Source organism: Leopardus geoffroyi, chromosome B4 (genome assembly GCF_018350155.1).
Source record: "Leopardus geoffroyi isolate Oge1 chromosome B4, O.geoffroyi_Oge1_pat1.0, whole genome shotgun sequence".
NCBI lineage: Eukaryota > Metazoa > Chordata > Mammalia > Carnivora > Felidae > Leopardus > Leopardus geoffroyi.
The window spans coordinates 76,056,459-76,080,716 of record NC_059341.1 but is presented as its reverse complement, the minus strand read 5'-3'; the positions used below and the strand labels follow the sequence as shown (position 1 = coordinate 76,080,716).

Below are 24,258 nucleotides of genomic sequence, written 5' to 3'. Positions count from 1 at the left end.
ATGACCTGAGCTGAAGTCGGACGCTCAACCGACTGAGCCACCCAGGCGCCCCTAGTTAGTATATTTTAAAATAAGTTGTGAGTTATGATTTACATTTGTATATTTACATTTTTTGTTGATACTATTCTCAGTTCACAAAAGTGAACCATTGGCTTTTTTATGCACAAGAACAGTTATAGAGATAGTAATACAAATACAACAATTCAAAATAATCCAATGTAAATTGCAAGCACGCTTTTGGTGCAGGTACAGGATGTGAATCCCTAGTGCTAAGTGACTTTGTAAGGACTTTTGCACAAGCAACCCCCAAAAGAAAAGCACCAATCAAAATCACTCTCCAAATTTTATCTGCTTTTTATTTTTTTTTTTATTTTTATTTTTTTTTCAACGTTTATTTATTTTTGGGACAGAGAGAGACAGAGCATGAACAGGGGAGGGGCAGAGAGAGAGGGAGACACAGAACCGGAAACAGGCTCCAGGTTCTGAGCCATCAGCCCAGAGCCTGATGCGGGGCTTGAACTCATGGACCGCGAGATCGTGACCTGGCTGAAGTCGGATGCTTAACCGACTGCGCCACCCAGGCGCCCCTTATCTGCTTTTTAAAAATGTTTGTTTATTTTTGAGAGACAGAGCACGAGTGGGGGAGGGCAGAGAGAGAGGGAGACAGAGAATCTGAAGGACTCTCCAGGCTCTGAGCTGTCAGCACAGAGCTCCATGCAGGGCTCAAACTTGTGAACCACAAGATCATGACCTGAGCTGAAGTCAGATGCTTAACTGACTGAGCCACCCAGGTGCCCCCAAATTTTATTTGCTTTAAATAACTCTATAATTCAATGAAGAATTTGTCTGAAATTTATGTGTCAAGTCCAAAATTTTGCTTCATTGTCCACTTAGTAGTAATTTATGTGGATTATGGGAGGAAGTAGAACAAGGTGAATATACTAACCAGAAGTAATGATCAATGTTCTTATAGATCTAGGATGTTCCTCCAAATGGTAGTCCTTGGCTCTCTCTATAAATTACCACTTATCTACAAACTATAGTTTTGGATGGCAACTGCCAAATGTGTTTTGAAGCAGGTCCTTCTGATTCCTTAATTTCTAAAAGTCCTTCAAATAGGACTGGTTTGAGAAACCTGATTTTTATGACAGCATCCGAGAGAATGAATATAGCTTCCTAGCATATTTCTAAAAAATCCATGTGTTGTAAATGTCTCTTCAGTGCCTTGATTCAGATCTCAGCCTGCACAGAGAGCAGGCTACCTGTCTGGAAAGGTAGCTGTGCTGATGTCTTTCTTCCTCTTTCAGTGCTGTGGTCATTGTTGTTTGGTCTATCTCCAAGAATCTGCCTCTTTCTCTGAATGTTTGTAATTGTTCCCATTGCACATCTTCCATATTCTTTTCCAGATGATCCTCAGATATGCCATTTTACAGACATTTCTAGGGAAATAATGGTTCCTCTTGCCCGAGGCACATTTATTTTTTGCGCTTAGCTGTGCAGACCTGGATGCTGCTTTTTATTGCTTCAGGGAAGGGCAGAGATACAACCAACCAAATTATAGGCAAACAGGCCTAGTTTTCCTTATCTGTCAGATGGTTCAAGGTCATCCTCTACTCCCAGCCATATTCTCAACCATACTTGCTTAGTGTGACAGAATTCCTATTCCTATTCCTGTCCTTCATGTACCCCTCCAATGCCTCTGGGTAGAATGGAGGAGAAATGTTGTAGCAGCCCTTTCATTGTGTTTCTGAACATGTATTTCTTTGCCATCAGGACTTTCTGCTCATCTCTCTTGGCACCAAGATCCTCTACACTCATTTCACTCATGCAGCTTCATATACTGGTTATCCATGATATAGAGAAAACTGTTGGTTGGGACAGATACCCACTTCAATATAAGAAATCAAGTTGAGAGATTGGAATAAAGAGGATGAGCCCTGGCACGAAGGAGGCTAATAGCTATTGGCACATGATTTGAAGCTTGATGCCAGCAAGTTGGAGGAATTATTCAGAACTGGTACCCTCAACTTTACTTGTTCAGGGGCACTGACCTTAAAAAGCTCAGATCCAGAATCTTGTTTTGTATACTGTAGATATATCTTAGTCTAATCTTAAAGTTCTCAAAGTCCTCTTTACACTGACTTGGGTTACTCTCTCTTTAACCGTCTGTGGCCAACTCTGAGGCTGTCTACAAGTTTCTATACCCATGAACAAATCTGCTACAAGTTATTAGTTTTGGATTTACATAATGTCTTAATTAACACCAATGTAGTATCTGGCTGTTTAGTGGTAGTGGTGGTTGGTGGTGGAGAGCCTGGATAATAGCTCATAGGAGAGCTAGATACTGTCATACTCTGTTTTCCTGAAGTAAGAAATCTCTGGATCCAAGTTATATCAGATTCTTGTAGTCTATGTTGCTATCGTCCATCCCTACTCCTGAGCCCCCAGTCATGAACCACCATGTTAAGGGACTCTTCCTTTTTTCCATGCCTGAGTTGACTGGACAAGTGCCAACTCTGATCGTGGGCTTACGGCATGTAATGACACACACTCCTTTTCCATATTCTGTATGTCTCTAGTGGGGAGGGGGTTTTGCCAAGACCCTTAGTTTATTTTCTGATTGCCTCACTCATATTACCCCTGAGGCCTCCTTTGTTCCCGAAGTAGGCTAGGGACATCCTGCTTCCTAGAACCAAATCTACAAGAAACAAAGGTACGTAACAAAGCCAAATGGGAACAGAATCATGCTTGGAACTCTCTCTGGGCAGAAAACAATAACTGGTATGGACTAGAGATTAGGGGAGGAGAAGGAAAAATGGGGTAAAAGTACGGAAGGAAGCTGGCAGGTTCAGTGTTTCTGTGTTGGCATGACCAGTCTCTCTTCATCCTCTTCCTGGATGTAGGGCTTGGTTCCAGGGCCCCTGAGGCTTTCTCCACAAATAAAAGGAGGTGAAGCTGTCTGGTGTCCCTATTTCAGGTTCTTGGGGGCAGCCAAAATGATGTCCTTTGTCTCTCTGCTCCTGATTGGCATCATGTTCCCTGCCATCCAGGGGAAGCAATTTACAAAATGTGAGCTGTCCCAGGTGCTGAAAGACATGGATGGCTATGGAGGCATTGCTTTGTCTGAATGTAAGTTCCCTGCTGCCTTGCTTCATCCATTCTTCAATTCATATGTGTCTCTCTTTCATCCACCTTTCCCTCTCCACTTTTATTCAATTATATAATAATCCTTTTATCTTATCTGCTTATCTGTTTACTCTTTTCATTACATTTATTCATGTATTTTTCCTTTCTCTCTTTAAAAAAAAATTTTTTTTTTAACATTTATTCATTTTTGAGAGACAGAGAGACACAGACTATGGAAGGGGCAGAGAGAGAGAGTGAGACACAGAATCTGAAGCAGGCTCCAGGCTCTGAGCTGTCAACACAGAGCTTGATGTGGGGCTCGAGCCCACGAACTGTGAGATCATGACCTGAGCTGAAGTCGGACACTTAACCGACTGAGCCACCCAGACGCCCTTATTTTCCCTTTCTCTTATTGTCTGTCCTTTTTGGAACTCTTTTCATTTCATCAATATATTTTGTGCTTTGCAATATTTGGAGATTGGCTAGAGAGCCTTTCTATGTCTGGTAATACAGGTCCTCATTTATGCTATAAATGCATAATTTATAGTCACCTCTGTGATATCTCTTTCTCATCTTTCCCTCAGGGATCTGTACCATATTTCATACTAGTGGTTATGATACACAAACCATAGTCAATAACAATGGCAGCACAGAATATGGACTCTTCCAGATCAACAATAAATTTTGGTGCAGGGACAACCAGATCCTTCAGTCAAGGAACATCTGTGACATCTCCTGTGACAGTGAGTAGCCTCTTTTATCCTGTTCCTCTGTTTTCCTGGAGGCTACCTCTGGGATAATCTTATTTTTGGTGTCAAGCATACTTCTGGCTTCACTGCCTTGTACTCCACTTCAACTGTGGGGCTTGAATTGACAGAATTTTCATGTTCACTAAATCCCCAGGCAGTTCCCAGAAGTTCACAGGTAGATGATCTGAGCTGTCTGGGATTCTTGTAGTCTAATACCCTGCATTTTCAGAGTAAGTCAGTTGATGAAGTTGACAGTTCCTCCGGAGACATTCAAGAAAAGTGAAGGGAATCCTTATCTTGGATGGGGAACATTATTGTATTGACTTTATCATATAGAAAGGCAACAGGCATAAGCCTCCAGTTCAGAGAAGAACTAGACCTAATAGATCCAGGGAAGAGGGAAACACATTATCTTTCTGGGTAATACTTAGCTCTCTCATTCCTCTCCTTGCAACTCCTGCCAGAGTTCCTGGATGATGACCTTACTGATGACATGATTTGTGCCAAGAAGATCCTGGATAAGGAAGGAATTGACTACTGGTGAATCTCCATTTTATTTTTTACTTTTCCCTTCTCCTCCTTTTTCTCACTCCTTTAGTCCAGCACTACTGTCCTCTCTATCTCCTGACCATTTAATTTAGAATGTAGTTTTCAAAACAAAAGTCATTGAGAAGATTCAGTTTTCTGATTTTCTAAGCTTCCCTCACACCACTCCTGTTTAACAATATTCCTAATAAGCATAAGAAAGAGAAGGCTGAGACCTATGGCTCCCTTCACCTGGACGTGGACATCTAATTCAGCTCGTTTTAGTCCTAGACCCTGAAGCAAGCCCTTGATACCACTGCATGTCTTTTCCAGTCCTACAATTTTTTGGAGTTTTAAAAGTGAACCCTACCCCATTAGGTGGCTCAGTGTCCCTTGCCATCTGGCTAGGAATGTCCTTCTGTAATTTTCATCCACACTCTTCCACCTTGACCCTTTTGGGAATAAAGCTAGATGGAAGTTTGGGCTAAGATCCAGTCATCCAACTTGTCCTGTCTCTTTTTCCATTATCAGGTTGGCCCATAAACCACTCTGCTCTGAGAAACTGGAACAGTGGCACTGTGAGATGTTGTGAGTGCCTGCGGTCTTTGCTGTTTCTGCCCTCTGTACATTCCTGGAATGCCTCTCCCCTAAGGCTACCTCAGTTTGCTTCTTTCTACCCCCTTGAAGCTGATTTGTCTTTGAGCCCTGAACTCTGTAGTGACACCTTTGGACACTTGAGAATGATTCTCCAGGGATGTGTGACTGGTACACTGGACTTTTGACCCTTGCTTAGTGCCCCCTGATGGCACTTTAACTACAACAATGGGTTCCACCTCTGTCTTGAATAAAGGGCCTGATTTTGAATGGCTGGCTGTATTTTCTTCCTGGAGGGAGGAGGAGGAAGTAGTGTGAGTGGGTGGACACTGAAGCTATAAGTCATAGCCACCTTCCATCTCTACTGAAGAGGAAATAGACTGAACTTAGAAAGATGGAGGTTACTTTCTGTTGCAACTCAATTCAAGAAACTCATTGATCACTAGCATATTCAAGGAACTATAGAAGGAGTAAAAAATTGGCAAAAGGGTCCCTTCCCTCAAGGACTAGTAGGAAAGATAAGATAAACAATTAATAAATAATTATAATGCAGAGCGCCTGGGTGGCTCAGTCAGTTAAGCGTCCGACTTCAAGTCAGGTCATGATCTCACAGCTGGTGAGTTCGAGCCCTGCGTCCGGCTCTGTGCTGACAGCTCGGAGCCTGGAGCCTGCTTTGGATTCTGTGTCTCCTTCTCTCTCTTCCCCTCCCCAACTTGTGCTCTGTCTCCTTCAAAAAATAAATAAAAGTAAAGAAAATTAAAAAAAATTATTATAATACAAGGGATAATGTCATAGCATCATGAGAGAGTCTAGAAATGTGCTCTGAACATTCATAAAAAAAGATACTTTACATTGGGGGGGTGCTGTGGAAAAAGATCAAGAAAGGATTTATTAAAGGAGTGGCATTTAAGCTGGTTTTGAAGTATGGGTTGGATTTTTGACTGGTGGAGATGCGGGGTGGGAGAAGGACAGCAAAGATAGGGGTGCCAAGAATCTGAAAAGGGTGACCAATGGGTTGAGGAAGATTTGAGTCCTAATGTCTGTTTCTGCTACTCATTGATGGTGCAAACCTGGGCATGTCATCTCTGTCCTCTGTGCTTCAGCTTCCTCATCTTAAAAGGAGGGTTTTGGTTCAGGTGTTTTTTTGTTTGTTTGTTTGTTTGTTTTTTTTTTTTTTTTATATCTCTTCCTGCTTTGACAATCCAGCATGCCAAAACTCCAATTTAAGTACCACATTTATGAACAGATGGCTACCAGAAGCATTAAAAGATGCTCAACATTACTTATCATCAGGGAAATATGAATCAAAACTACAATGAAATATCACATCACACCTGTAAGAATGGCCAAAATTAATAACACTGGAAACAACAGGTGCTGGTGAGGATGCAGAAAAAGGGCAACCCTTTTGCACCATTGGTGATAATGCAAACTGGTGCAGCCACTCTGGAAAACAGCATTGAGGTTTCTAAAAAATTTAAAGTAGAACTCTACAACCCAGAAATTGCACTACTAGGTATTTACCAAAGGATACAAAAATACTAATTCAAAGGGTACATGCACCCTGATGTTTATAGTAGCCAAATTATGGAAAGAGCCCAAATGTATATACATGTACCATGGAATATTACTCAGCCATCAAAAAGAATGAAATATTGCCATTTGCAATGACTTGGATGGAGCTAGAGTGTATTATGCTTAGTGAAATAGGTCAGTCAGAGAAAGACAAACACCATATGATTTCATTAATGTGGAATTTAAGAAACAAAAAAGATGAACACGGGGGGGGGTGGCGGGAAAGGGAGAGGCAAACCAGGAAACAGACTCTTAAATATAGTGAACAAACTGAGGGTTGCTGGAGGGGATGTGGGTGGGGGGATGGGTTAAATGGGTGATGGGTATTTAGGAGGGTACTTGTTCTGATGAGCACTGGTGTTCTATGTAAACGATGAATCACTAAATTCTATACCTGGAATTAATATTACACTGTATGTTAGCTAACTGGAATTTTTTTTTAATATATGAAATTTATTGTCAAATTGGCTTCCATACAACACCCAGTGCTCATCCCAAAAGATGCCCTTTTCAATACCCATCACCCAGCCTCCTCTCCCTCCCACCACCCCATCAACCCTCAGATTGTTCTCAGTTTTTAAGAGTCTCTTATGCTTTGGCTCTCTCCCACTCTAACCTCTTTTGTTTTTTTTTCTTCCCCTCCCCCATAGGTTTCTGTTAAGTTTCTCCGGATCCACATAAGAGTCAAAACATATGGTATCTGCCTTTCTCTGTATGGCTAATTTCACTTAGCATAACACTCTCCAGTTCCATCCGTTGCTACAAAGGGCCATATTTCATTTTTTTTTTTAAACGTTTATTTATTTTTGAGATAGAGAGAGGCAGAGCATGAACGGGGGAGGGTCAGAGAGAGAGGGAGACACAGAATCGGAAGCAGGCTCCAGGCTCTGGGCCGTCATCAGCCCAGAGCCCGACGTGGGGCTCGAACTCACGGACCATGAGATCGTGACCTGAGCTGAAGTCGGACGCTTAACCGACTGAGCCACCCAGGCGCCCCCCATATTTCATTCTTTCTCATTGCCACATAGTACTCCATTGTGTATATAAACCACAATTTCTTTATCCATTCATCAGTTGATGGACATTTTGGCTCTTTCCATAATTTGGCTATTGTTGAGAGTGCTGCTATAAACATTGGGGTACAAGTGCCCCTATGCATCAGTACTCCTGTATCCCTTGGGTAAATTCCTAGCAGTGCTACTGCTGGGTCATAGGGTAGGTCTATTTTTAATTTTTTGAGGAAGCTCCACACTGTTTTCCAGAGTGGCTGCACCAGTTTGCATTCCCACCAACAGTGCAAGAGGGTTCCCGTTTCTCCACATCCTCTCCAGCATCTATACTCTCCTGATTTGTTCATTTTGGCCACTCTGACTGGTGATATCTGAGGTGATATCTGAGTGTGGTTTTGATTTGTATTTCCCTGAAGAGGAGCGACGTTGAGCATCTTTTCATGTGCCTGTTGGCCATCCGGATGTCTTCTTTAGAGAAGTGTCTATTCATGTTTTCTGCCCATTTCTTCACTGGATTGTTTTTCGGGTGTGGAGTTTGGTGAGCTCTTTATAGATTTTGGATACTAGCCCTTTGTCCGATATGTCATTTGCAAATATCTTTTCCCATTCCGTTGGTTGCCTTTTAGTTTTGTTGGTTGTTTCCTTTGCTGTGCTTTTTATCTTCATGAGGTCCCAATAGTTCATTTTTGCTTTTAATTCCCTTGCCTTTGGGGATGTGTCAAGTAAGAAATTGCTATGGCTGAGGTCAGAGAGGTCTTTTCCTGCTTTCTCCTCTAGGGTTTTGATGGTTTCCTGTCTCACATTCAGGTCCTTTATCCATTTTGAGTTTATTTTTGTGAGTGTTGTAAGAAAGTGGTCTAGTTTTAACCTTCTGCATGTTGCTGTCCAGTTCTCCCAGCACCATTTGTTAAAGAGACTGTCTTTTTTCCATTGGATATTCTTTCCTGCCTTGTCAAAGATTAGTTGGCCATACGTTTGTGGGTCTAGTTCTGGGGTTTCTATTCTATTTCATTGATCTATGTGTCTGTTTTTGTGCCAATACCATGCTGTCTTGATGATGACAGCTTTGTAGTAGAGGCTAAAGTCTGGGATTGTGATACCTCCTGCTTTGGTCTTCTTTTTCAAAATTACTTTGGCTATTCAGGGCCTTTTGTGGTTCCATATGAATTTTAGGATTGCTTGTTCTAGCTTTGAGAAGAATGCTGGTGCAATTTTGATTGGGATTGCATTGAATGTGTAGATAGCTTTGGGTAGCATTGACATTTTAACAGTATTTATTCTTCCAACCCATGAGCACAGAATGTTTTTCCATTTCTTTATATCTTCTTCAGTTTCCTTCATAAGCTTTCTATAGTTTTCAGCATACAGATCTTTTACATCTTTGGTTAGATTTATTCCTAGGTATTTTATGCTTCTTGGTGCAATTGTGAATGGGATCAGTTTCTTTATTTGTCTTTCTGTTGCTTCATTATTAGTGTATAAGAATGCAACTGATTTCTGTACATTGATTTTGTATCCTGCAACTTTGCTGAATTCATGTGTCAGTTCTAGCAGACTTTTGGTGGAGTCTATTGGGTTTTCCATGTATAATATCATGTCATCTGCAAAAAGTGAAAGCTTTACTTCATCTTTGCCAATTTTGATGCCTTTGATTTCCTTTTGTTGTCTGATTGCTGATGCTAGAACTTCCAACACTATGTTAAACAACAGCGGTGAGAGCGGACATCCCTGTTGTGTTCCTGATCTTAGGGGAAAAAGCTCTCAGTTTTTCTCCATTGAGGATGATGTTAGCTGTGGGCTTTTCATAAATGGCTTTTATGATGTTTGAGTGTGTTCCTTCTATCCCGACTTTCTCAAGCGTTTTTATTAAGAAAGGATGTGGGGCGCCTGGGTGGCACAGTCGGTTAAGCGTCCGACTTCAGCCAGGTCACGATCTCGCGGTCCGTGAGTTCGAGCCCCGCGTCAGGCTCTGGGCTGATGGCTCGGAGCCTGGAGCCTGTTTCCGATTCTGTGTCTCCCTCTCTCTCTGCCCCTCCCCCGTTCATGCTCTGTCTCTCTCTGTCCCAAAAATAAATAAACGTTGAAAAAAAAATTAAAAAAAAAAAAAAAAAGAAAGGATGCTGAATTTTGCCAAATGCTTTTTCTGCATCGATTGACAGGATCATATGGTTCTTTTCTTTTATTAATGTGATGTATCACGTTGATTGATTTGCAAATGTTGAATCAGCACTGCATCCCAGGAATGAATCCCACTTGATCATGGTGAATAATTCTTTTTGTATGCTGTTGAATTTAATTTGCTAGTATCTTATTGAGAATATTTGCATCCATATTCATCAGGGATATTGGCCTGTAGTTCTCTTTTTTTACTGGGTCTCTGTCTGGTTTAGGAATCAAAGTAATACTGGGTTCATAGAATGAGTCTGGAAGTTTTCCTTCCCTTTCTATTTTTTGGAATAGCTTGAGAAGGATAGGTATTATCTCTGCTTTAAATGTCTGGTAGAACTCCCCTGGGATGTCATCTGGTCCTGGACTTTTATTTGTTGGGAGATTTTTTGATACCTGATTCAATTTCTTCGCTGGTTATGGGTGTGTTCAAGCTTTCTATTTCCTCCTGTTTGAGTTTTAGAAGTGTGTGGGTGTTTAGGAATTTGTCCATTTCTTCCAGGTTGTCCAGTTTGTTGGCATATAATTTTTCATAGTATTCCCTGATAATTGCTTGTATTTCTGAGGTATTGGTTGTAATAAGTCCATTTTCATTCATGATCTATTTGGTCTATTTGGGTCATCTCCCTTTTCTTTTTGAGAAGCCTGGCTAGAGGTTTATCAATTTTGTTTATTTTTTCAAAAAACCAACTCTTGGTTTCATTGATCTGCTCTACAGTTTTTTTAGATTCTATATTGTTTATTTCTGCTCTGATCTTTATTATTTCTCTTCTTCTGCTGGGTTTAGGGTGTCTTCTTCTGCTGGGTTTAGGGTGTCTTTGCTGTTCTGCTCCTATTTCCTTTAGGTGTGCTGTTAGATTTTGTATTTGGGATTTTTCTTGTTTCTTGAGATAGGCCTGGATTGCAATGTATTTTCCTCTCAGCACTGCCTTTGCTGCATCCCAAAGCGTTTGGATTGTTGTATTTGCATTTTCGTTTGTTTCCATATATTTTTAAATTTCTTTTCTAATTGCCTGGTTGACCCATTCATTCTTTAGTAGAGTGTTCTTTAACCTCCATGCTTTTGGAGGTTTTCCAGACTTTTTCCTGTGGTTGATTTCAAGTTTCATAGCATTGTGGTCTGAAAGTATGCATGGTATGATCTCAATTCTTGTATACTTATGAAGGGCTGTTTTGTGACCCAGTATGTGATCTATCTTGGAGAATGTTCCATGTGCAATGGAGAAGAAGGTATATTCTGTTGCTTTGGGATGCAGAGTTCTAAATATATCTGTGAAGTCCATCTGATCCAATGTATCATTCAGGGCCCTTGTTTCTTTATTGACCATGTGTCTAGATGATCTATCCATTGTTGTAAGTGGAGTATTAAAGTCCCCTGCAATTACCACATTCTTATCAATAAGGTTGCTTATGTTTGTGAGTAATTGTTTTATATATTTGGGGGCTCCCATATTTGGCGCCTAAACATTTATAATTGTTAGCTCTTCCTGATAGATAGATCCTGTAATTATTATATAATGCCCTTCTTCATTTCTTGTTATAGCCTTTAATTTAAAGTCTAGTTTGTCTGATATAAGTATGGCTACTCCAGCTTTCTTTTGACTTCCAGTAGCATGATAAATAGTTCTCCATCCCCTCACTTTCAATCTGAAGGTGTCCTCAGGTCTAAAATGAGTCCCTTGTAGACAACAAATAGATGGGTCTTGTTTTTTTATCCGTTCTGATACCCTATGTCTTTTGGTTGGCGCATTTAGTCCATTTACATTCAGTGTTATTATAGAAAGATATGGGTTTAGAGTCATTGTGATATCTGTAGGTTTCATGCTTGTAGCGATGTCTCTGGTACTTTGTCTCACAGGATCCCCCTTAGGATCTCTTGTAGGGCTGGTTTAGTGGTGATGAATTCCTTCAGTTTTTGTTTGTTTGGGAAGACCTTTATCGCTCCTATTCTAAATGACAGATTTGCTGGATAGAGGATTCTCGGCAGCATATTTTTTTCTGTTCATCACATTGAAGATTTCCTGCTATTCCTTTATGGCCTGCCAAGTTTCAGTAGAGAGATCTGTCATGAGTCTTATCAGTCTCCCTTTATATTTTATAGCATGTTTATCCCTAGCTGCTTTCAGAACTTTCTCTTTATCCTTGTATTTTGCCAGTTTCACTATGATATGTCGTGCAGAAGATCGATTCAAGTTATGTCTGAAGGGAGTTCTCTGTGCCTCTTGGATTTCAATGCCTTTTCCTTCCCCAGATCAGGGAAGTTCTCAGCTATGATTTCTTCAAGTACACCTTCAGCACCTTTCCCTCTCTCTTCCTCCTCTGGAATACCAATTATGCATAGATTATTTCTCTTTAGTGCATCACTTAGTTCTCTAATTTTCCCCTCATACTCCTGGATTTTTTTAATCTTTTTCTCAGCTTCCTCTTTTTCCATAATTTTATCTTCTAGTTCACCTATTCTCTCCTCTGCCTCTTCAACCTGAGCTGTGGTCGTCTCCATTTTATTTTGCAGTTCATTTATAGCATTTTTAGCTCCTCCTGGCTGTTTCTTAGTCCCTTGATCTCTGTAGCAATGGGTTCTCTGCTGTCCTCTATACTGTTTTCAAGCCCAGCGATTAATTTTATGACTATTATTTTAAATTCACTTTCTGTTATATTGTTTAAATCATTTTTTGATCAGTTCATTAGCTGTCACTACTTCCTGGAGTTTCTTTTGAGGGGAATTCTTCCGTTTCATCATTTTGGATATCCCTGGAGTGGTGCGGAACTGCAGGGCACTTCCCCTGTGCTGTCTTGAATAACTTGTGTTGCTGGGCGGGACCACAGTCAGACCTGATGTCTGCCCCCAGCCCACCGCTGGGGCCACAGTCAGACTGGCGTGTACCTTCTCTTCCCCTTTCCTAGGGGTGGGATTCACTGTGGGGTGGTGTGGCCCATCTGGGCTACTTGCACACTGCCAGGCTTGTGGTGCTGGGGATCTGGCGTATTAGCTGGGGTGGATTGGCAAGGTGCACAGGGGCTGGAGGGGCAGGCTCAGCTCACCTTTCCTTCAATGATCTGCTTCGGGAGGGGCCCTGCGGCACCGGAAGGGAGTCAGACCCACTGGAGGGATGGATCCGCAGAAGCACAGCATTGGGTGTTTGCGCCATGCTAGCAAGTTCCATGATGGGAACTGGTTCCCTTTGGGATTTTGGCTGGGGGATCAGCGAGGGAGATGGCGCTGGCGAGCACCTTTGTTCCCCCCCAAGCTGAGGTCTGTCATCCGGGGCTCAACAACTCTCCGTCCTGTTGTCCTCTAGCCCTCCCGTTCTCTGAGCAGAGCTGTTAACTTTTTTTTTTTGTAATTTTTTAAATTATTTTTTAATATATGAAATTTATTGTCAAATTGGTTTCCATACAACTACCAGTGTTCATCCCAAAAGATTCCCTCCTATATACCCATCACCCACCCTTCCCTCCCTCCCTCCATCAACCCTCAGTTTGTTCTCAGTTTTTAAAGAGTCTCTTATGCTTTTGTTCTCTCCCACTCTAACCTCTTTTTTTTTTCTTCCCCTCCCCCATGGGTTTCTGTTAAGTTTCTCAGGATCCACATAAGAGTGAAAACATATGGTATCTGTCTTTCTCTGTATGGCTTATTTCACTTAGCATCACACTCTCCAGTTCCATCCACGTTGCTACAAAGGGCCATATTTCATTCTTTCTCATTGCCACATAGTACTCCATTGTGTATATAAACCACAATTTCTTTTTTTTTTTTTTTTTTTTTTAATATTTTTTTTTTTCAACGTTTATTTATTTTTGGGACAGAGAGAGACAGAGCATGAACGGGGGAGGGGCAGAGAGAGAGGGAGACACAGAATCGGAAACAGGCTCCAGGCTCTGAGCCATCAGCCCAGAGCCCGACGCGGGGCTCGAACTCCCGGACCGCGAGATCGTGACCTGGCTGAAGTCGGACGCTTAACCGACTGCGCCACCCAGGCGCCCCTAAACCACAATTTCTTTATCCATTCATCAGTTGATGGACATTTAGGCTCTTTCCATAATTTGGCTATTGTTGAGAGTCAGAGCTGTTAACTTATAACCTTCCAGATGTTAAGTCCCGCTTGCTGTCAGAATACACTCTGTCAGGCCCCTCCGCTTTTGCAAGCCAGACTCGGGGGCTCTGCTTTGCTTTGCCAGTGGGCTGTCCCTCCACCCCGGCTCCCTCCCGCCAGTCCGTGTAGTGTGCACCGCCTCTCCACCCTTCCTACCCTCTTCTGTGGGCCTCTTGCCTACACTTGGCTCCAGAGAATCCATTCTGCTAGTCTTCTGGAGGTTTTCTGGGTGATTTAGGCAGGTGTGGGTGGAATTTAAGTGATCAGCAGGACGCAGTGAGCCCAGCGTCCTCCTACACCACCATCCAGCTAACTGGAATTTAAGTAAAAACTTGAAGAAAAAAAAATGACATTTCTGAGTTAACTGAGTCATCCTCTACTTCCTGTTTTTCTTCTTCCTGCCTTTCTTAGATGTCTAATATAGCTGATTACACTCCTCCTACCCCTATACCTGCAGGGCCTTTTGGTAGTCAGATCATACTTCTTTTGTCTCAGAGATGAGCAGTTCCCACATGAAGTCTCCCAATGGCTTGTTTAGAGACTGATAGGACCATGAAAGGGGTGGAGAGGCCATCCCTCTTCTATACTTAATGAAAAGAGACTCTCAGGAATAACTTGGTACTCATGATGTGACTTTAGTGTGAACTTAAACACAATGTGATGCATCTCCCAGGAGTATTGCATGCTATTCCCCTTTGGGACAAAACGATTTACCCAAGTCTACAGGTTTTAGGAGTGACTCCTTTGTATGGGTGTGTGTGGGAGGACAGGGTCAGATGGCCATTCTTCCTACAGAGCTCACATATCAAAACTTCTTACTTGTTACCCTGCCTTAGTTACCCCTCAGGAAGTCAAATGCTCTGGTAACATAAGGGACCTGCTTCACCAAGTGGTCCAAGAAGAAATGCAGCTAAGGCTGGGACTTGTGCCCAGTCCCATTGCTCTGGCCTTCATGCCACAAAGAAGACCAGGAAACATCACCTGTGAGTGTACCATATATGAGGCCATAATCTGAAGAGGACTTTGCTAGAGGAAACTGACAACAAATTTATTTTCAGAGAGTATCTTAGCTTGAAGTTCAGAAGAACAGAGGGAAGCCAGGGAGCTGGCATGGAAGTAGTCCTGACTGATGTAGTCCTGACCTCTTGGCATTTGATAGAAGCATGACAGGAAAGTGCTGTTGTTCTCTTCCTGAGAACATTCTTGGGAGCTGAAGGAGAGATGGGATGGCAGCTGAGAATCTGTTCTGTTTCTCCAACTCCTTCTCCTTCCTTAGGCCTGGAACAAGTCCTGAACCAAGAAGGGATCTGAAGTGGTCCAGGCTCAGGTTGCGGTGGGGAGGCTCAGGGCAGGGCTGTCAGAGTTCACCCTCTCCCAGAGCTCTGTGTGAAGAGGTCTCAGAATGGTGTCCAACAATATGGACTCCCTTTCTATCCCAATTTCTCCTCCATGCTACTTTCCTCTGACATCTAGATATAATAATTTCCTTTTGGATAAGTACCCAGAAGTGGAATTACTGGATCATATGGTAGTTCTAAATTTTTTGAGGATCCTTCACACTTTTTTTGTCAGAATTTTCTTGAGTGGTGACTGGCCGCCCTGTCATGTGCTCTGTGGGGGTTTTCCCATCTCACTTGATTGGGAGAGGACAGTGGAGTTAGAGGAACTAATGCTTCATCCCATTCCAGAGTCTCTGCAAAGTGGGTCCTCAGAGCTGAATTGATTATCAGTGGCAGCAGCGTCTAGATATGACTATATGATCACTGAGAAGTCAATCATTTCCACCTTCATATGCCTCCAAACATGAGTTCTCTTATGCAGAACATTATAAGGGCTGCCCCGAGAAAAAGAAAGTTCTGTAGCACATCAAGGGCTGCAGATTAGAAAAAAACTAATAATTTCATGCATTTCTGTAGTACTTCATGTGCTTCAAAACATCTTTTCTTAATAGTTATGATAAAGATATGAGGATTTTTTTCTCTTCTTTTCCCTGTATATACAATGTATGTTCTCATGCTGTGAGGATTGTTTCTGGCAAAAGTGTATGCTTCTCTAATAATACTGTCATTGTTCCCAACATTTATGGCTCTGGGAATTATCTTCAGTCACGGCACATTATTTTATTTTATTTTATTTTATTTATTAAAAAAATTTTTTTTAATGTTTATTTATTTTTGAGAGAGACAGAGACAGAATGTGAGTGGGTTAGGGGCAGAGAGAGGGAGACACAGAATCCGAAGCAGGCTCCAGGCTCTGAGCTGTCAGCACAGAGCCCGACGTGGGGCTCGAACTCACAAGCTGTGAGATCATGACCTGAGCTGAAGTCCTTTGCTCAACCGACTGAGCCATCCAGGTGCCCCATGGCACATTATTTTATATAATGCTTATTGGAACAAACATTTGTCCTTTTAGGTGCATTTTTCTTTGGCTTAGTAAAGAAGCCAAGCGTGGAAAATAAAAATGTGCTAAGCACAAGATATTAATCTAAAATAATAAGAATAAATCTTGGGGTGCATTTTATTAAGTGTCACTGGGAGTATTTCCCAAAGAAACATTAATTTTTTTGTGTGTGTGCTAGAGTGCCATCACCATTGGAATGTTCTTTGTGGGTTCTGGTGTGGTTGATTTAAAAAGATATTCATTTTACTGTCATTATTCTTCATCTATCCCTCCTAACATTTCTGTGAAGTAGGTAGGAGAAATCTTATTGTCTCCTTATGGCATATGAGGAAAATCAGGCAGAGAGAGATAAAGAGATTTTCCCACAGCCTCAGGTGAGCTCTTCTTGACTATTCCTTATCATCCTTTTCCACCCTTGCCTTCTCTCCAAGTAACAAGCAGGTGAGAAAATATGGAGCAATTTGTACAAATCCATCTCCAGTTCAGTGGATACCATGGACCATTAATTAGTCTGCTCCTAGTAGGTGAGGACTTGTCAGCTAGAGCTGTTTATGTTTGAGAGAAGCATGGTAGGAAAGAGCATGAGGTTTGAAATCAGTGGGACTTGGTTTATATTATGGCTCCATTACTAACTTGTTCTGGAACATTTGAGAAGTCACCTGGTTACTCTTGAAACTCAGGTTCCTTACCTGAAAGTGAGGTTAATAATATTTCTTTTCTCTACATACTAAAATTGAGCTTGAGCCATGTAAAAGCAGCTCAGAGACATCACCTTCCAGTAGGAAAGAAAGATGTCATCTGTTTCAAGAATTGTATGTTTTATTTATTTATTTTTTTGCCTAGCACTGAATAATAATCTACCAAGGGCTGTCTGATTTCCTCTTGAGAACTATTAATCATAGGTTAGTGAAAGTAGGAAAGTCTCTAGTCCTTGAATAAGCTCATCTTTCAGACTTAGACAATTGAGACCTGAGAAATAAAATGGATTTTTTTATAATTCACACAGCTAGTCCACAGCAGAACCAGAACTAGAACCTAGGCCTTCTGAATTCCAGTATAGTAATTTTCCTGCTCCTTTGCAATGCCCTGTTCTACAGACCAAAGCCACTTTAGGGCAAGGGATACCCTACATTTACATTTAGGAGATATAGTATGACATACCTGAAAACTCCTGAACCATAAAAGATGGTGACCACAAGAAAATGAGAAAAGCAGGTGAAAAAGATCTTCCTCCGACCCGTGGCAGAGTTGATCCCCAGGGCTGTCATGATGATACAGGTGTAGGAGCCCAGAAATAGGACAAGGGTGCCAAGGCCCAGGACCGCCATGGTGGTCAGGATGGGGGCAATGCTAATGTAAGGGTCAGAACAGGCCAGCAGGAGGACTGGGGGAAGCTCGCAGGCAAAACTGTGGACAAGATTGGGGCCACAGAAATGCTGCTGATCCAGAAGGATGCTGTTAACCAGGCCTGTCCCCACTCCTATGGCCCAGGATGCTCCCACCAGGCCAGTACATACCTTCCTGTTCATGGCCACCACATACAACAGTGGGTGGCATACAGCCTGGAACCAGTCATAGGCCATGACTGAAAGGAGGCAAGCTTCAGTGGCCCCAGAAAATATGACCAAGGAGATCTGAGTAAAACACTCAAGAGGGGATATAGTCTTCCATTTGGAAAGAAGGTTCTCTAAAAGTTTAGGTACAATGATTGAGGAATAGAAAGCATCCAGAAAGGAGAGGTGACTCAGGAAGAAGTACATGGATGTGTGGAGGTGGGAATCAGCCCTGATCACCAGTAGCATCGTCAGGTTTCCCATCAGGGTCAGAAGGTAAATCCCCAGGAAGAGCACAAAGAGCGGGGCCTGGATCTGAGGGTTGTTGGATAGTCCTAAGAGAACAGATGTAGTGACTGTGGTTATGTTGTTACCAACTTCCATGGAGCATTTAAGTTCCCCTTCAGAGGGGCAAGAATGGAGAAGAATGATCAAATGAGTTATCAGTCTTAGAGCATGCCTGGGGATGAGACATTGGGAGTAAAGCTTCACGGCTCATCAGCCCTTCCTGGCTCAGGGTAGGAAGCTATTGGCCAAGGTGGAGAAGGTAGAAAAGAAGAGCATAGACAATCAGACCTAGAAAGGAAAGAGAAGAGAACAGAGATCATCCAGACTGGAGAAAGAAAGGAAGGCAGTTGGGAATGGACTCCAGAGCATTGAGAAGTACTATTCTCCAGTTCCAGAAGGAAATGAACTCAAACCACAGGAAGGCTCTGATCAGCACAGTGAATAAGTGATGAACATTTGGACTGACTATGTGGCTGAAAGATCATGATGAATGAGTGATTGATAGGGATATTGTGATACCTAATGATGGTGCAAGACCTTTCTCTGCCCCAGTAAGTTCATGAGTAAGTCACTTGAGTCTCTTATTAAAAAAAAATCTGGGCGGGGGGTACCTGGTTGGCTTAGTTGGCTAAATGTCTGACTCTTGATTTCGGCTCAGGTCATGATCTCATGGTTCATGAGTTTGAGCCCCATACTCTGTCCTGACAGTGTGGAGCCTGCTTGAGATTCTGTCTCTCTTTCTCTCTCTGCCCCTCCCCTGCTCTCTCTCTCTCTCAAAAATAAATAAACATTTTAAAAATCTTGGAAAACTAGATGGTTTCTAGTGTCCATTCCAGCTTAGAAATTCTAAAGATTTCGGGGCACCTGGGTGGCTCAGTTGGTTGAGCGTCCGACTTCGGCTCGGGTCATGATCTCGTGGTTCGTGAGTTTGAGCCCTGCATCAGGCTCTGTTCTGACAGCTCAGAGCCTGGAGCCTGCTTCAGATTCTGTGTCCTCCTCTCTCTCTGCCCCACCCCTGCTTGTGCTCTGTCTCTGTCTTTCAAAAATGAATAAACATAAAAACAATTATTAAAAAAAAATAAAGAAATTCTAAAGATTAAAAAAAAAAGCAATTCTAGGGGTGCCTGGGTGGCTCAGTTGGTTAAGTGCCCAACTGGCGCAGGTCATGATCTTGCAGTTTGTGAGTTTGAGCCCCATGTTGGGCTCTGTGCTGACAGCTCAGAGCCTGGAGCCTGCTTTTGATTCTGTGTCTCCCTCTCTTCCTGCCCCTCACCCACTCATGCTCTCTCTCTCTCTCTCTCTCTCTCTCAGAAATAAATAAAAAAAAGTTTTTAAAAAAGCAATTCTAAAGATTAAAGGACAACTTCCTTAGGTATTACTGGTACTAAATAAAAATCCTTTCTTCCCTTCTGTGTCAACCCAAGCAGAAGTGGCACACAAATGTGCTGATTTTATGGAAGCCAGGCAGGAGGAAGCCCTCAAAATGGAGGTGAGGGTTGTGCACATCAGCTACTCCAAGGTCTTCCCATTCCAGGGTTTCTGTGAATCTATATTGTCTACTGTTTGTTCTGTAATCTCAGTACTTAGCATGTAAGTCCATGAAGACTGTGCTACTCTCTGAGTTGGTACCAGGAGATTTGGATAAAGCCAAGTCAATCTTGGACCATCTTCTGTGCATCACAGGGATGGTAAATGCCAATGAGAGTGAGAGAGAGAGAGAGAGAGAGAGAGAGAGAGAGAGAATGCAAGAACACTGAGAACAAGAACACCTGGTAAAATGTACAGTGATAGGGTTTGGTCTAGACCAGAACAAGGTATACTTGTCACCTTCACCTTTCTCTTTGATGGATAACTCAGGAAGGTGATAAGTGAGGATCTGATCTCTCTGTTCATGGTTTGACACTCACAGGTTCCCAGAGTGGGTAGTTTTAGGAGAAGATGTATATGAATGAGAAGGAGATTTGTCTTTACCCGGGCACCCTAGGCCAACAAGTGATGTTCTCAATGGGTGATACTGAATGGCATCCTTCCAACACTAGAGCAAAAGCTCCAGATATGGCTAGGGCTTCTGTGGGCTTCCCTCAACTTTGTCCTTCCTTTAGAGGATTCAGGAGTGGAACTTCCTAGCAAGGAAACATTCCTATAGTCTTCTGTCTAAGGGGAAGCCTTCTTAACTCTGCTTCCCATATAACAATGGCCAGAGGGACTTGATCTTGACTCTAGACTTTGGAGAGTGACAGAGCTCCCTGGAGAGGCCCTTAAGTAGGAGGCCTGCTCTGAATGTGAATGAGTTCTCCTGGGCCAACTATTCTTCCTCTGAATTACTCTTGTTTCAGTGGGTTGCATCATACACGATGGGACCTAGGGTGGCCAATAATGTCTACAGATAAAAATAAGGAATTCTAAGGATTCCTAGTGCAAAAACTTGGAATTTCCTGTCTCCCTCCCTTTGTCTTTCCTTCCTTCTCATTTCATTATGTTTTAAACCATATTTATGATTATACAAATAAGATTATGATAAAAGATAGAAAATGAAAAAGATACTAAAGATATTTTAATGATAAAAGAAGAAAATAAGGATTTATCATGTCATCCAAAATTATTTTATTTACTGTAATTCAAATAAAATTCAAATAGATTAAAAACTTTAAGACAAATTTTAATTGTGGCAAAACCTTTTTATTGTAAACAAGTTTAAACATATAGAGAAGTAGAAAGAACAGTTTATTGACCTTTCTGTATCCATCATCCAGTTTCAATAATTATCAGCTCCTTGACTGCTCTCTAACTTTGATCACATTGAGCTGGAAAATGTGGTCTCTGCATTATATGAACAGTCATGTGTCTAAAACATGGGAAAGTTCTATTACTGAAAGGTAGAAGAAAAGGGAAGTACTGAGGACAGATGATCAGTCTTTGCCATGGATGAGGATTGAATGGTGATTGACCAAGTTCTCAGGAAATAACAAAGCAACAATATATAAGGAACTGGTGCCTTTCATTTGGGACCACCCATACGTCTCTGGACTTAAGAGAAAAATAATCTTTTATTTTGTCTGAGGCACTGCATTTGAAGATCTCTTCTATAACAGCTTAGCCTTTATCTTCCTAAAATAGATTTCATAACTAACCCAAACTGTCTCCAATGTCCCACCACCAGCACATACATTTCAAGGAAACAGAGAAAGAACTTACAATTGTCTCCAATGTCCCACTATCAAAAATAAAGCTGCAATAACCCCCTTTTCTTTTTTTGCCTTCAGGAGCATATTTATTGTGTTTGAGATAATACATCAAGTTGCTCTCTGAGCTACATAGGGTAAAAGGAAGTTTTCTCATTATAAACTGACAAAGGTAAGAGGTAAAACATTTTTCACAACAGCATGAGCCACATACTCAGAAAAAGATCTCTGTTTAATACAAATAACAGAATTTCTAGTCATCTAAGGCTACTTTTATAACTTAATACAGATAGGGGAGCCTGGGTGGCTCAGTCAGTTGGGCGTCCAACTTTGGTTCAGGTCATGATCTCGCGGCTTGTGGGTTCAGGTCCTGCATCAGGCTCTGTGCTGACAGAGCCTGGAGTCTGCTTTGGATTCTGCATCCCTCTCTTGCTCTGCCCCTCCCCCGCTTGTGCTCTCTCTCTCTCTCTCTCTCTCAAGAATAGATAAACATTAAAAAAAATACAGATAATAAATTAGGCTAAAATGCACTTTAATATTTGGTAGACATCAGGAACTTTAGCACATCACAAAATATGTTTTGATACACCAAAGAAGCAAGACTTGCAAGCAGGTGTCTTAGACATAACTAACCTACAGCTATAAAGTTCTTTTCTTGATAGCATTTACTTCTTTGGGGAGTCTACCAGTGTCTAAAGGGTAAACTCAGGGAGTAGGGTCAGTGTTGCATGCACACAGAACTCTGTACTGTGTATAGAGATGTGTTGTCCAGTGAGAAGATGCCCTCTATTCCTTTACACCACATACACATTGTGTGAATTATATCACATTGCACTTGGCCCATCATCTGAGTATCCTGTAGTGTTCTGTCTGCCCTGTTGGTCAAGTACTGAATGAACCTGCAGGGTTTTAGTCTGAGGAAAAAGAGCAAATTGACAGCAAAACCTTCAACACAGAAAAGCAGTATTCCAGTTGTCTTTAATTAGATGGCTCCCTGACTATTGATGTCACAGAGTTAGATTCTGGTTGGAAGTTAACCTTTGAAGCCTTAAACAGATAATCAGATGAAAATGTGATATCCAGAAAGAATAGACCACCATCATATACAGAACCTGGTGGACCATTCATAAATGTCTCCTTTGGGCCCAGCACTGCAGTTAGGAGGCAGATGAAGGGTTGCCTATTACTATGCCAGCAATAGTCAAGCAAACACAACTCATTACATACATAGTCACATGATAAACAATAACTAGTCCTTAAGTAAGAGAACTTCACAGCACCATTTGTCACACATGTGCTCATTCTAGACTTACTTGGTAGTTGAGGTGGCTGTGTGGGTTTGCTAATGGGCTCTATCCAAAGGAAAACAAACTTCTCACACCATTATGACATGACGTGGTTTTGCAACTTGGAGTGAGACCCCTCTGAGGTTAGGCTCCTACCATTCCCCAGAAAGCAGGAGACAGGGGAACTGTCTTCTCTTGTAATTACATTTTGAAGAGTTGGTTTTTAGGTTCTTGAGAAAGACATTACCAGGCAGTAAAGCCGGCAAGGGGCTTTTTAACGTTTAAGAAGATTTACATACATTTCCAGGAGACAGAGGAAGAACTTACAAGTTTTTTAAAGTAAATGCTCTAAGAAAAGCGATGAGGGAGAGAAGTTACTTCCTTTCTTTTCGACAGGAGAATTAGCCTTTTATTTTTCTCTTTTTTTTTTTTAATTTTTTTTCAAAGTTTATTTATTTTTGGGACAGAGAGAGACAGAGCATGAACGGGGGAGGGGCAGAGAGAGAGGGAGACACAGAATCGGAAACAGGCTCCAGGCTCTGAGCCATCAGACCAGAGCCCGACGCGGGGCTCGAACTCACGGACCGCGAGATCGTGACCTGGCTGAAGTCGGACGCTTAACCGACTGCGCCACCCAGGCGCCCCTAGCCTTTTATTTTTAATTTGCACTTGCCCTTCTGTCATCCAATTGCTCTGCCACCTCTTGTGGAAAAGACTATTGTTTCTCTACCGAGTTTCCTTTGCACCTTTCAAAAATCAGTTCATTATATTTGCACGGATTTATTTGGGTTCATTGATCTACATGTCTATTCCTTTGCTATCCTTTTGCAGATACAACACTGTGTTGAATACTGTAACTTTATAATAAGTCCTGAAATCAGATAATGTAAGTCATCCAGCTCTGTTCTTTCTCAGAATTGTTTTGGCTATTTTTGTACCTTCGCCTTTCCATTTTCACGAATTTCTGCAGGCTAAGGTTTTGAATCCCTTCCCTGGCTGCAAGGGGACCACAACAGCACCCGGCGGGCTTTGATGCATTTCCTGCTTCAGCCTGAGCCTTTTGTTCCACAAGAGAGATAGGTAGGGGAGCTGGGCCTGGAAGATTTGATTGTGGCTGCTGTTCCCCGACCCCAGCCAGCCCACGGGGAGAGCTTCCTTTGGCGTCCCCCCACATCCTCCCTGTGAGAGCCAGGTGGGGTTCCTGGAGGAGCAAACTGCAAGAAGGTGGGAGCTTCCCTATGACTGCAACCCTTGGGGAGCCTCACACTGGCACACTGTCAGCCTCCAGTAATCCATCAACATTTCTAGTTTAATTTTCCTCCCAGTTTATATGGCACCAGCGGCTTCTGTCCTGAGTAAGCAAATGCTCAGGTCTTGTGTCTCCCTACAGGTACCTGCTCCTTTCCAGATTTCCATAGGGCATCTGCCCAAGACAGTTCTCTGATGGTTAAGATAAGTTGTTGACTTTTAATTTTCCTTAGCTTTTTTCTTTTTCTTTTATTAAATGTTTATTTATTTTTTGAGAGAGAGAGAGAGAGAGAGAGCAAGTGGGGGAGGGGCAGAGAGAGGGAGACAGAATCTGAAGCAGGCTCCAGGTTCTCAGCTGTCAGTACAAAGCCTGACATGGGGCTCAAACACATGAACTGAGAGATCATGACCCGAGCTGAAGTGGGACGCTTAACCCACTGAGCCACCCAGGTGCCCCTGACC

At 42.2% G+C, this 24,258-nt stretch overlaps 2 protein-coding genes across 2 annotated transcripts; one reads left to right on the top strand and one right to left on the bottom strand.

The window, feature by feature from the left end:
* The first annotated feature begins 827 nt into the window (after nt 1–827).
* LALBA (lactalbumin alpha) lies at nt 828–5,264 on the top strand. The gene is made up of 4 exons (XM_045462931.1): nt 828–3,129; nt 3,711–3,869; nt 4,340–4,415; nt 4,932–5,264. Exons 1-4 carry the CDS (start codon nt 2,997–2,999, stop codon nt 4,990–4,992), a joined length of 429 nt encoding a protein of 142 aa, XP_045318887.1. The 5' UTR covers nt 828–2,996; the 3' UTR covers nt 4,993–5,264.
* A 12,084-nt stretch (nt 5,265–17,348) lies between these two features.
* LOC123591821 (olfactory receptor 8S1) lies at nt 17,349–18,176 on the bottom strand. Its single transcript, XM_045466474.1, has one exon. The coding sequence runs from the start codon at nt 18,174–18,176 to the stop codon at nt 17,349–17,351; it is 828 nt and encodes a 275-aa protein (XP_045322430.1).
* Between the last annotated feature and the right edge of the window lie 6,082 nt (nt 18,177–24,258).

What these genes read in the sequence shown, in the direction of transcription:
- LALBA (XM_045462931.1), top strand. Translation starts at nt 2,997, where the DNA reads ATGATGTCCTTTGTCTCTCTGCTCCTGATTGGCATCATGTTCCCTGCC. An exon ending in CTGTGACATCTCCTGTGACA is followed by an intron (nt 3,870 to 4,339) that starts GTGAGTAGCCTC and finishes AACTCCTGCCAG; the next exon opens with AGTTCCTGGATGATGACCTT. An exon ending in AAGGAAGGAATTGACTACTG is followed by an intron (nt 4,416 to 4,931) that starts GTGAATCTCCAT and finishes TTCCATTATCAG; the next exon opens with GTTGGCCCATAAACCACTCT.
- LOC123591821 (XM_045466474.1), bottom strand. Translation starts at nt 18,176, where the DNA reads ATGGAAGTTGGTAACAACATAACCACAGTCACTACATCTGTTCTCTTA.